The following is a 12,370-nucleotide window of genomic DNA, read 5'->3' on the forward strand; positions in this document are numbered from 1 at the left end:
AAGCACAATTACTTTATATGTTAGGGTTCGGTTTAGAGAGACGTCCACTTTACTAACAGAGAGAGACTGTGGCTCAGGGTCAGGGTTAGGGTTACTCTAACCCTGACCCTAACAGAGAGAGACTGTGGCTCAGGGTCAGGGTTAGGGTTACTCTAACCCTGACCCTGATGACTTCTATGTTAGGGTTAGGGTTATGGGCCATAACTTCAGCCTGCATGGTGGAGACAACTAGCCTACTCTCTCCCCATGCCTTCAGCCTGGTGGAGACAACTAGTCTACTCTCTCCCCATGCCTTCAGCCTGGTGGAGACAACTAGTCTACTCTCTCCCCATGCCTTCAGCCTGCATGGTGGAGACTGATAGATATAAATCTGTAAAAAATATCTAGAGACTGGGAAGGACTGTATAATTACTGTAAACTGATAAGACTTCAATAGCTCGAGCTGCGGGGCTCCGGCCATAATACCGGAGCCGTATAAATACTTATTGGAAAGTACTCGAATTACAATATATATACTTAGTTTTACCGGAGCTTAGACAGAATACTTTCCAAGGGAAATGTAATGTAGACAATGATACTTTAGGAGTATAACCTGTTAAATACCAAAATGTTACCTTAGATGAATGCAAAGATTAGATATTGTTCCACCAAAGAAAGGATTTCCAGACCAGATGGGGTTTTAGTCATTTCATTTGTTTGTTCCCAGAGAGATAAGAAATTAGATTAACATGCAGCAATAATTATTTACAATTAGATCGGACCGGTCCCGAGATCCCTCAGGACCGATCCTAAATGTTTCTCTCTCTGTCGCCCCAAGATGGGCGACAGTATATATACCTTGTTACTCAAAATGGTGTACAGAGTACGTGGCACACGGACTGCAGTGGAAATGATTCAATGTGGGATATGTAGTCTTAGAATGATTTGTAGTTACTTAATTATATTCCGGGACGACACAGAGGCTTGTCAGAGACAGCTGGCGTTGCTAAGGCAACAATCTACAAAGAAGCTCTGGCTTGCTTCGAAGGCCAAATTCCTGCACCGTTCCTAAATCAAAACAACGCCTTACAGTATGGGGTTTTTAGACAATGGGTGGCAGGGCCATATAATTACAGTGAAACTATGCCGATTATCATATCGATGAGCACATGACATCTCCTCCACCAAACAACAAATCAAAACTAGACAACCTCGTAGAGGTCGCAATTTAAAAAAATTGCAGAGTGTGGTTGCCGCAGTGGCTTAGGCCTGACGTCGAAATGATTTATTTTTTCTTCTAAATTCTGATAGTTTTCAAGACTTAGCATTGACGTTAGAACTGAGTAGAAAGGCTTGAATGCTGATAGATGTTAGAACTGAGGAGAAAGGCTTGAATGCTGATAGATGTTAGAACTGAGGAGAAAGGCTTGAATGCTGATAGATGTTAGAACTGAGGAGAAAGGCTTGAATGCTGATAGATGTTAGAACTGAGGAGAAAGGCTTGAATGCTGACAGATGTTAGAACTGAGGAGAAAGGCTTGAATGCTGATAGATGTTAGAACTGAGGAGAAAGGCTTGAATGCTGATAGATGTTAGAACTGAGGAGAAAGGCTTGAATGCTGATAGATGTTTGCAGATAATCCTGCTGGCAAGTACTATAAAGTCCCGACGCAAGACTTTCTGGGTATCAACATTAGGCAGGGAGTTGGAAAGGTCATAGTCCTCAAGATCGGAATCCTGCCCTCCACTACAGTATGGTGAGTTCAGTGAATGGATTTATTAGGGTTTGTGGCTGTTTGGTGGTGTACACGTACAAAGAAATCGAGGTTGTCCATTATAACAGAATATGAGGGTGTGCTGGAGAGTAGACAATGGGAGGGTTGGTGGTGTGGCTGTGTTGCCTTCTGCACAGACAGCAGGTGGAGGAGAGAACAGGAGGGTTTGTCTTGCTGTGTCGCCCTCTGCACAGACAGCAGGTGGAGGAGAGAACAGGAGGGTTTGTCTTGCTGTGTCGCCCTCTGCACAGACAGCGGGTGGAGGAGAGAACAGGAGGGGTTGTCTTGCTGTGTCGCCCTCTGCACAGACAGCAGGTGGAGGAGAGAACAGGAGGGTTTGTCTTGCTGTGTCGCCCTCTGCGCAGACAGCAGGTGGAGGAGAGAACAGGAGGGTTTGTCTTGCTGTGTTGCCCTCTGCACAGACAGCAGGTGGAGGAGAGAACAGGAGGGTTTGTCTTGCTGTGATGCCCTCTGCACAGACAGCAGGTGGAGGAGAGAACAGGAGGGTTTGTCTTGCTGTGATGCCCTCTGCACAGACAGCAGGTGGAGGAGAGAACAGGAGGGTTTGTCTTGTTGTGTTGCCCTCTGCACAGACAGCAGGTGGAGGAGAAGACCTTGGAGGAGACATTGGGAGGGTTGGTGTTATTATATATATCATCATTTAACCCGATTCCTAGAAAACCTACCCCCAGGTCTGACATCTCAGATTCAGAAAACTGTCTGACTGAACACTGAAACGTGGAGTAGTTGGCTCTCCTATAGACCGATTCCGTAGCGGTTTCATGGTCGCAGCCTACGTATTTCCTGTAGGCGGACTCAACGTAGCTGCGGGGATAAACCCTCACCAGGCGCATCTCTTCCACTACAGTGAACGGCAGAGTGACTGATGTTAGTTTGCCTCAAACTTTACTCTTTTACCTGCTTTTTTACTAACACTAACATTACAAAGATGTCCAGAACATCGAGATGAACCTGTGTAGTTTATGGCTGCTCCAACAGTAGTGGCAACATAAAAAATAAATAAATACGGAATGTCAAAATATCCACCGCGGTGGCTGAGACCAGAGCCATTGAGTAATGGTTGAGACAAAGCAGTGAAAGGTCCTGAAAGATACATAATTTCAGTCTTACCCAATACCCCATCTTTCTGTTTTATGAACACAAGGCTGCTGTATTTTATACCTCATACTAAGCATTTAAAGTATCAGGTATAACGTACAGCAGCCTTGTGTTAATAAAACAGAAAGATTTGGTATTGGGTAAGACTGGCGTTATGTATCTTTCACTGCTTCGTCTCAACCATTACTCAATGGCTCTGGTCTCAGCCACCGCGGTGGATATTAGACATTCCGTTTTTTGTTTTTTTTTATGTTGCCACTACTGTTGGAGCAGCCATAAACTATACACAGGTTCATATCGATGTTCTGGGCATCTTTGTAATGTTAGTGTTAGTAAAAAAGCAGGTAAAGGAGTAAAGTTTGAGGCAAACTAACATCAGTCACTCTGCCGTCCACTGTAGTGGAAGAGGTGCGCCTGGTGAGGGTTTAAACCCCGCAGCTACGTCGAGTCCGCCTACAGGAAATACGTAGGCTGCGACCATGAGACCCGCTACGGAATCGGTCTATATGCTCTCCTGTGAAGTGCCGCCATTTTCTATTTGAGCTTTTAATGCACGTACGTCTGCTCCACAGAGTGCTGACTGATTAGCATGTGTGGTCACGGTGGTGATCCCCATCCTGCTCAGACGTTCAAATACTGCAGGTACACTGTTGACATGGTATGCAAACGCTGACAGGTGATTCTCTCTTCCTCCAAGGGCAATAGAGCGCCGCAGTCCCGCCCCCTCTCAGAAAAACGAGTGGCCCAGGAAATGAAACCCCAATGCATTCTCCCATCGGCACTTCTAATATAATTCTAATATAATTTATTTAAAGACGGTTACGCCGCGGACAAAGCCAACTCGGATCGTGACAAATCATGACAATGAACACAATGTTTTGGGCCGATCAAATAATTTATAAGACGAAAAACAAAACAAATAGTGTTGTCTCCTGACTTTCTTTTCTTCTTTCTAATGATTTGATCGGCCCAAAACATTGTGTTCATTGTCATGATTTGTCACGATCCGAGTTGGCTTTGTCCGCGGCGTAACCGTCTTTAAATAAATTATATTAGAAGTGCCGATGGGAGAATGCATTGGGGTTTCATTTCCTGGGCCACTCGTTTTTCTGAGAGGGGGCGGGACTGCGGTGCTCTATAAAGCGTCGCAGTCCCACCCCCTTTCAGAACTAGGGTGGGAAAATGTTCACCCACGGCCTAAATCATCACTGTGTTTTGTGATGTCCAGAGTCTCAACTCTCTCTCTTTCTCTCTCTCTCTCTGTCTCTCTCTCTCTCTGTGTCTCTCTCCCTAACCCTAACCCATGTCCAGAGTCTCAACTCTCTCTCTGTGTCTCTCTCTGTGTCTCTCTCCCTAACCCTAACCCATGTCCAGAGTCTCAACTCTCTCTCTCTCTCTGTCTCTCTCTCTGTGTCTCTCTCCCTAACCCTAACCCATGTCCAGAGTCTCAACACAACCGTCTATTCTGATATTTTACAGCGCTGTGTGCCTCCGTACAATTGACCAGCTTTATGTTGATGCCGATCTTCCTTTTCCAGCAGCACTGCCACAGAGCCAGAACTACACCTGCCCACAGAGCCAAAACTACACCTGCCACAGAGCCAGAACTACACCTGCCCACAGAGCCAGAACTACACCTGCCACAGAGCCAGAACTACACATGCCCACAGAGCCAGTACTACACCTGCCACAGAGCCAGAACTACACCTGCCCACAGAGCCAGAACTACACCTGTCACAGAGCCAGAACTACACCTGCCACAGAGCCAGAACTACACCTGCCCACAGAGCCAGAACTACACCTGCCACAGAGCCAGAACTACACCTGCCCACAGAGCCAGAACTACACCTGCCACAGAGCCAGAACTACACCTGCCCACAGAGCCAGAACTACACCTGCCCACAGAGCCAGAACTACACCTGCCACAGAGCCAGAACTACACCTGCCACAGAGCCAGAACTACACCTGCCCACAGAGCCAGAACTACACATGCCCACAGAGCCAGAACTACACATGCCCACAGAGCCAGAACTACACCTGCCCACAGAGCCAGAACTACACCTGCCCACAGAGCCAGAACTACACCTGCCACAGAGCCAGAACTACACCTGCCCACAGAGCCAGAACTACACCTGCCACAGAGCCAGAACTACACCTGCCACAGAGCCAGAACTACACCTGCCACAGAGCCAGAACTACACCTGCCACAGAGCCAGAACTACACCTGCCACAGAGCCAGAACTACACCTGCCCACAGAGCCAGAACTACACCTGCTCACAGAGCCAGAACTACACCTGCCCACAGAGCCAGAACTACACCTGCCCACAGAGCCAGAACTACACCTGCCCACAGAGCCAGAACTACACCTGCCCCAGAGCCAGAACTACACCTGCCCACAGAGCCAGAACTACACCTGCCCACAGAGCCAGAACTACACCTGCCACAGAGCCAGAACTACACCTGCCACAGAGCCAGAACTACACCTGCCCACAGAGCCAGAACTACACCTGCCACAGAGCCAGAACTACACATGCCCACAGAGCCAGAACTACACCTGCCCACAGAGCCAGAACTACACCTGCCCACAGAGCCAGAACTACACCTGCCACAGAGCCAGAACTATACCTGCCCACAGAGCCAGAACTACACCTGCCACAGAGCCAGAACTACACCTGCCACAGAGCCAGAACTACACCTGCCACAGAGCCAGAACTACACCTGCCACAGAGCCAGAACTACACCTGCCCACAGAGCCAGAACTACACCTGCTCACAGAGCCAGAACTACACCTGCCCACAGAGCCAGAACTACACCTGCCCACAGAGCCAGAACTACACCTGCCCCAGAGCCAGAACTACACCTGCCCACAGAGCCAGAACTACACCTGCCCACAGAGCCAGAACTACACCTGCCACAGAGCCAGAACTACACCTGCCCACAGAGCCAGAACTACACCTGCCCACAGAGCCAGAACTACACCTGCCACAGAGCCAGAACTACACCTGCCACAGAGCCAGAACTACACCTGCCCACAGAGCCAGAACTACACCTGCCCACAGAGCCAGAACTACACTTGCCCACAGAGCCAGAACTACACCTGCCACAGAGCCAGAACTACACCTGCCACAGAGCCAGAACTACACCTGCCCACAGAGCCAGAACTACACCTGCCCACAGAGCCAGAACTACACCTGCCCACAGAGCCAGAACTACACCTGCCCACAGAGCCAGAACTACACCTGCCACAGAGCCAGAACTACACCTGCCCACAGAGCCAGAACTACACCTGCCACAGAGCCAGAACTACACCTGCCCACAGAGCCAGAACTACACATGCCCACAGAGCCAGAACTACACCTGCCACAGAGCCAGAACTACACCTGCCCAGAGCCAGAACTACACATGCCCACAGAGCCAGAACTACACCTGCCACAGAGCCAGAACTACACCTGCCTACAGAGCCAGAACTACACCTGCCACAGAGCCAGAACTACACCTGCCCACAGAGCCAGAACTACACCTGCCACAGAGACAGAACTACACCTGCCAGAGCCAGAACTACACCTGCCCACAGAGCCAGAACTACACCTGCCACAGAGCCAGAACTACACCTGCCCACAGAGCCAGAACTACTAGTAATGTAATGTCTTACGATTTACAATGGTCATTTATCAGACGCTCTTAATCCAGAGATTTACAGTAAGCAAGAACACATGGTGATAAAATACATCACATACATAGAAACAATCATACATTTATAAGCTAAGAACCTAACAGTGGAATATCTATATAATTTGCATCATTAGCATATAATTATATCATAATTGCCTCACTAGCTGAGGATGACAGCTATCCTCACTAGCTGAGGATGACAGCTATCCTCACTAGCTAAACATCTCCCAACAAACTCCACAGAGAAGGCTTTATTAAGTTTTACTGGTCAACAAAATACAAACATTCCGAATTACTGTTACGAGTAAGACGCGCAAACGCGGGAAGCGAACGCAGCTCGTACATATTTGGGTTTTGGACGTATAGCTCCATATATGGGCACAAAAGGGGCCAGGTCCACAACAAACAAATCACTGGCCCCTTTTGTGCCCATATATGGAGCTGAGTGGACCTTGCCCCTTTTGTGCCCATGTATGGAGCTGAGTGATTGCTGATGCAACACACTCCATATTTGGATAGCGGGACAGACACACGGACAGACAGACAGACAGACACACACACACACAGACATGATCTGCTAGGTCTCATAGTAAGTGCTCACTGCGTTCGCAACAATACAGAAAGCATGTGTCAAACAAACAGAGCTAATCTACAGAGTACAAATCACTTAAGCCGATTGTAAAACATGAAACATAAAATAACCTGCCATCATAAAATCAACAATCAAATGTCTCACAGACACTGCTTTTAGCCCAAGAGAAGACACAAACAGCAGTACACTGGAGCTGAAGACATTTGACTGACTGACTGACTGGCTGACTGACTGAGCACAGCTGAAATATATGTTGTATCTAATTGCAAGCACAAGGCAAACATGACAATAAGAATCCCTGGGGTACCACAGGGTGGTGCTGTTTCACAGAATAATTAAACATGACCAATATAATTATTAGACATCTTGCTGACGTTATAGTTTAATACTTTCTCACTCACTCGTCCCATGGCCCAGGGGGTCGTAGCGATGACATCCCATGGCCTAGGGGGTCTTAGCGATGTTGTCCCATGGCCTCTAGGGGGTAGAGATGTCAATGAGGATGCTTGGGCAGTCTGGGTCTTCAGCTGTAGGTGAAAATAGGGCCCCAACTCGTCTCCTGTAGGTGAAAATAGGGCCCCAACTCGTCCCCTGTAGGTGAAAATAGGGCCCCAACTCGTCCCCTGTAGGTGAAAATAGGGCCCCAAGTCGTCTCCTGTAGGTGAAAATAGGGCCCCAACTCGTCCCCTGTAGGTGAAAATAGGGCCCCAACCGTCCCAACTCGTCCCTCTTTGAGAGGGAGGTAGGCTATATCTTGTCACATGACCATACCAGGCCAGCTGCACTAGTTAACAATTTACAGTGTAATTTATCAGACACACTTAATCCAGTCTAGACTTACAGTAAACAAGAACACATGGTAATACATCACATAGACAGTCTAGTATAATACGTAAAACAAGAACCTAACATCAGTCTAACAGTAGCATATATAAACATAGAAACAGTCATCTAGGATCATACGTAAGATAAGAACCCAACATCTATATAAAACACTAGTTATAGATGTTAAACTATGAGTATAAACTAGTTATAGATGTTACACCGAGTATAAACTATAGATATCTACAGATATACAGTTGTTTAAAGGCCGAGCTACAATGAAGAGACGTGACGCGAGAGCTTTTGTTTTAATGTTTAATTTAGATTGTTTTTAATGTTAATTCATGCTGTGTTTCACCTGTCTGTGGCATCACTCACATATCCAGTAGTTTAGACACAATGAAACAAAGAGAAACGGACAAAAGAAATAGTTAGTTATGAGGGAAAGCAGCAGAAATATATTTGTCAACTCATGCAAGCAACTGAAACCAGATAAATTCATATATAGATTTACTGGGAAAGTAGATGAATTTATATATAGATTTACTGAAACCAGATAAATTCATATATAGATTTACTGGGAAACCTGATGAATTTATATATAGATTTACTGAAACCAGCTACATTTATATATAGATTTACTGGGAAACCAGATATATTTATATATAGATTTGATTATTTTTTTCTACGGCCAATTTTTGTTGCGTTTTGCCTTTTAACGTTTCCCTCCTGTTTGGACGATTCAGGAGGTCTATTTCTAGGAGGAGGAGATCGGGGGGGTGTGAGAGAAACCCCAAAAAGAGCAGACCAAGTACGGCGTCCGCAACTCAGCGTGAACGGAAGGTGGAAGTCCCAAATTACGTTCTGTTTTTTCAGTGGTTTAAAAAAAAATACACCAGCCTTCATTCAGCACGCTATGTTGCACAGTATGTATGTATGTGTATATATATATATATATATATATATATATATATATCTGTTGTGTTGCACACAAGAGTCTTACAGTATTTCAGCACAAAGGTTTACAGTACAGAGACGAACAAAAACAAAAAACAAGATGAAAAGTTTAGCAAAACCTCTTCGCCCGTTACTACGTGGGGATATATATATATATATATATATATATATATATATATATATATATATATATCTCCATACATATATACTACTACATGGATATCACCAAAACTTTGCCAACTTTCCTCCGAAAAACTAAAATTAACAAAAAAGGGCACTTTTTTTTTTCTTTTCGATTTGTCACCCCCCTCCCCCCCGGCATTCCGACATTTCATTTGAACTAAACACAGAGATAACCCTTAACTGTTAGGCTCCCTAACCAAACCCAACCCTTTAGGGTTAAGATTAAACCCTAACCGGTAGGGAACCCAACCGTTTAGGGTCAGGTCTTAACCCTAGTGGTTAGGGTTAAGACCTGACCCCATCCTGGGTGAGAACCCCTTTTGGTGTTTTATTTGATGAGCTTGTAGATCTGCTATTTTTCAATAGCTAAAGTATAACATAATGCTTAAAAGGGGTTCCCGCACAGAATGGGGTCAGGTTTTAACCCTAAAGGTTAAGGTCAGGTTTTAACCCTAGGGTTAGGACCCAACCGTAACCCATTTGAACTAAACGCAGAGATAAAACCGCTCCCATAAACTAACACACCGACATATCAGTAATAAAAGTTAATTTTCTGTTTTTTAATTACATTAAGAAAAAGAAATTCTCAAAATACACCAACCATCCAGATGGATCAAAACATCCAGCAACCGATAAAAATATTGAGAAAAAAAAAAAAAAAAGCAAAACTAAAACCCTGATACAGTAATGACAACAAACAGGTTTTTGAGAAGCACGCCGTGTGTGTGTGTGTGTGTGTGCGCGCGGGTGTGTGTGTGTGTGTGTGTGTGTGCGCGCGCGCGGGTGTGTGCAGAGACATGGACTTGGCTCCTTTCCAAAGACTCAATTAATTAAGTGGTATTTATTTATTTAATTGAAATGAATTAAAGGGATAAAAAAAGAAAAAAAAAACTAAAAAAAAAGGGAAAATAATTCACTTGATAAACCTCCGTAGTCGACCCCGATTGGTCTACGGAGTCTGCTGAGGAGGTGGGAGGAGTCACGGGGAGGTAGGTGGGAGGAGCTTGCCGTCATGACGACGAGGAGGGGGCGGGGCATTGAGTCTCACTGGTTCTCATCCTCCACGTCTTGCAGAGCCTCTTTGTTCTGTTGCTGTTCTTCTCCTGCAGGGGGCGACATTTCACCTTTTATTAAGGGACCAAGAAGTCACGAAGTGACTTTGGTCACTTATTGTTTTATCTTTTTCTTCTTCTTCTTCCGCCAGAAATTGCAGTTCTGACTGAACGGTGCAGTCGGTTCAGTTCTGACTGAACGGTGCAGTCGGTTCAGTTCTGACTGAACGGTGCAGTCGGTTCAGTTCTGACTGAACGGTGCAGTCGGTTCAGTTCTGACTGAACGGTGCAGTCGGTTCAGTTCTGACTGAACGGTGCAGTCGGTTCAGTTCTGACTGAACGGTGCAGTCGGTTCAGTTCTGACTGAACGGTGCAGTCGGTTCAGTTCTGACTGAACGGTGCAGTCGGTTCAGTTCTGACTGAACGGTGCAGTCGGTTCAGTTCTGACTGAACGGTGCAGTCGGTTCAGTTCTGACTGAACGGTGCAGTCGGTTCAGTTCTGACTGAACGGTGCAGTCGGTTCAGTTCTGACTGAACGGTGCAGTCGGTTCAGTTCTGACTGAACGGTGCAGTCGGTTCAGTTCTGACTGAACGGTGCAGTCGGTTCAGTTCTGACTGAACGGTGCAGTCGGTTCAGTTCTGACTGAACGGTGCAGTCGGTTCAGTTCTGACTGAACGGTGCAGTCGGTTCAGTTCTGACTGAACGGTGCAGTCGGTTCAGTTCTGACTGAACGGTGCAGTCGGTTCAGTTCTGACTGAACGGTGCAGTCGGTTCAGTTCTGACTGAACGGTGCAGTCGGTTCAGTTCTGACTGAACGGTGCAGTCGGTTCAGTTCTGACTGAACGGTGCAGTCGGTTCAGTTCTGACTGAACGGTGCAGTCGGTTTTCCGCGAAACGGTAATCTGGTAGAGGGCCATGCCAAACGATGACTATGCGAAGCCCATGACCATTGGCCAAAGGGTGGCGCTATAGCACTCAATTGAAAATGCAAACTTTGAACGTGAATATCTCATGAACCGTTTGACCGTTAGCAATGACACTTTGATACACATATTGTGTCTCCTCATGCCGAACAACAAGTATCTCCTCCCAGGAACTTTGTTCAAAATGCACAAAAACGTCTAACTTTGGACCTATACAGACAAATAATCGTAGTACATTTCTTTTAAGTCAAAAAATGAAGTTTTTATGAGAGATGTCATGGTGTTATTAGCATTAGCATTTACCTCTAGCAGCCTACAGACATCATGTTATTAGCATTAGCATTTACGTCTAGCAGCCTGTGGACAGCCATGTTATTAGCATTAGCACAGGCCGTTTACCTCTAGCAGCCTGCAGACCGCCATTGTAACGATTGGCTATTATTAGCATTAGCGCACGCCGATTACTTTTCACCAGAAACGTTTACATGTCAGGAGCGATGAGAGACAAAGTCACAAATGACATCCGAACATCGGATGAATCAAGATCTCATAGATCTAGATATCATAGATACTAACGGTCTCCCATAGCGTCAGGTTATCATAGATCTAGATAGAGTAGATACTAACCGTCTCCCTGCATATCACTCGTCCATAGCGTCAGGTTATCATAGATCTAGATAGAGTAGATACTAACCGTCTCCCTGCATATCACTCGTCCATAGCGTCAGGTTATCTCGTAACAACTGCATGATGAGCGTTGAGTCCTTGTAACTTTCTTCACTTAGCGTGTCCAGTTCTGCGATGGCGTCATCAAACGCTGCCTTGGCCAACCTGACCACCAGGGGGAGACAGAGACACATTCTGTTAATAAACCAACCTGTCCACCAGGGGGAGACAGAGACACATTCTGTTAATAAACCAACCTGTCCACCAGGGGGAGACAGGACAAGGTGCACCAGGCGGCATGTTGGATGTAACTGAAGTAGCAACATGTTGCCGAAACACCCCCGATGATATGAAGTGATTGAAGTTGTGGATTATGGTGAGTGGTGCGTTATGGGTAGTGTAGTGTAGGGGTGAGAGGTGCATTATGGGTAGTGTAGTGTAGGGGTGAGTGGTGCATTATGGGTAGTGTAGTGTAGGGGTGAGTGGTGCGTTATGGGTAGTGTAGTGTAGGGGTGAGTGGTGCATTATGGGTAGTGTAGTGTAGGGGTGAGTGGTGTGTTATGGGTAGTGTAGTGTAGGAGACAGTGGTGCATTATGGGTAGTGTAGTCCATACCTGCATGCTCTGTC

General features: G+C 46.2%; 1 protein-coding gene across 1 annotated transcript in view; it reads right to left on the bottom strand.

Annotated features, from left to right (window-relative positions):
* Positions 1 to 8,895: 8,895 nt before the first annotated feature.
* Positions 8,896 to 12,370, bottom strand: part of LOC308321416 (14-3-3 protein epsilon) — a 19,009-nt gene continuing 15,534 nt past the window's right edge. Inside the window, exons 4-6 of the mRNA XM_080772289.1 lie at positions 12,357 to 12,370; positions 11,771 to 11,907; positions 8,896 to 10,203 (exon numbers count right to left, since the gene is read on the bottom strand). The exon at positions 12,357 to 12,370 is cut by the window's right edge and continues 193 nt beyond it. Coding sequence (XP_080628415.1) covers positions 10,145 to 10,203; positions 11,771 to 11,907; positions 12,357 to 12,370 — 210 coding nt within the window. The 3' untranslated portion in view covers positions 8,896 to 10,144. The remainder of the gene's footprint in view (positions 10,204 to 11,770; positions 11,908 to 12,356) is intronic.

The sequence above is a fragment of the Protomyctophum bolini genome, assembly GCF_963924005.1.
Source record: "Protomyctophum bolini genome assembly, chromosome: 9".
Taxonomy (NCBI): Eukaryota; Metazoa; Chordata; class Actinopteri; order Myctophiformes; family Myctophidae; genus Protomyctophum; species Protomyctophum bolini.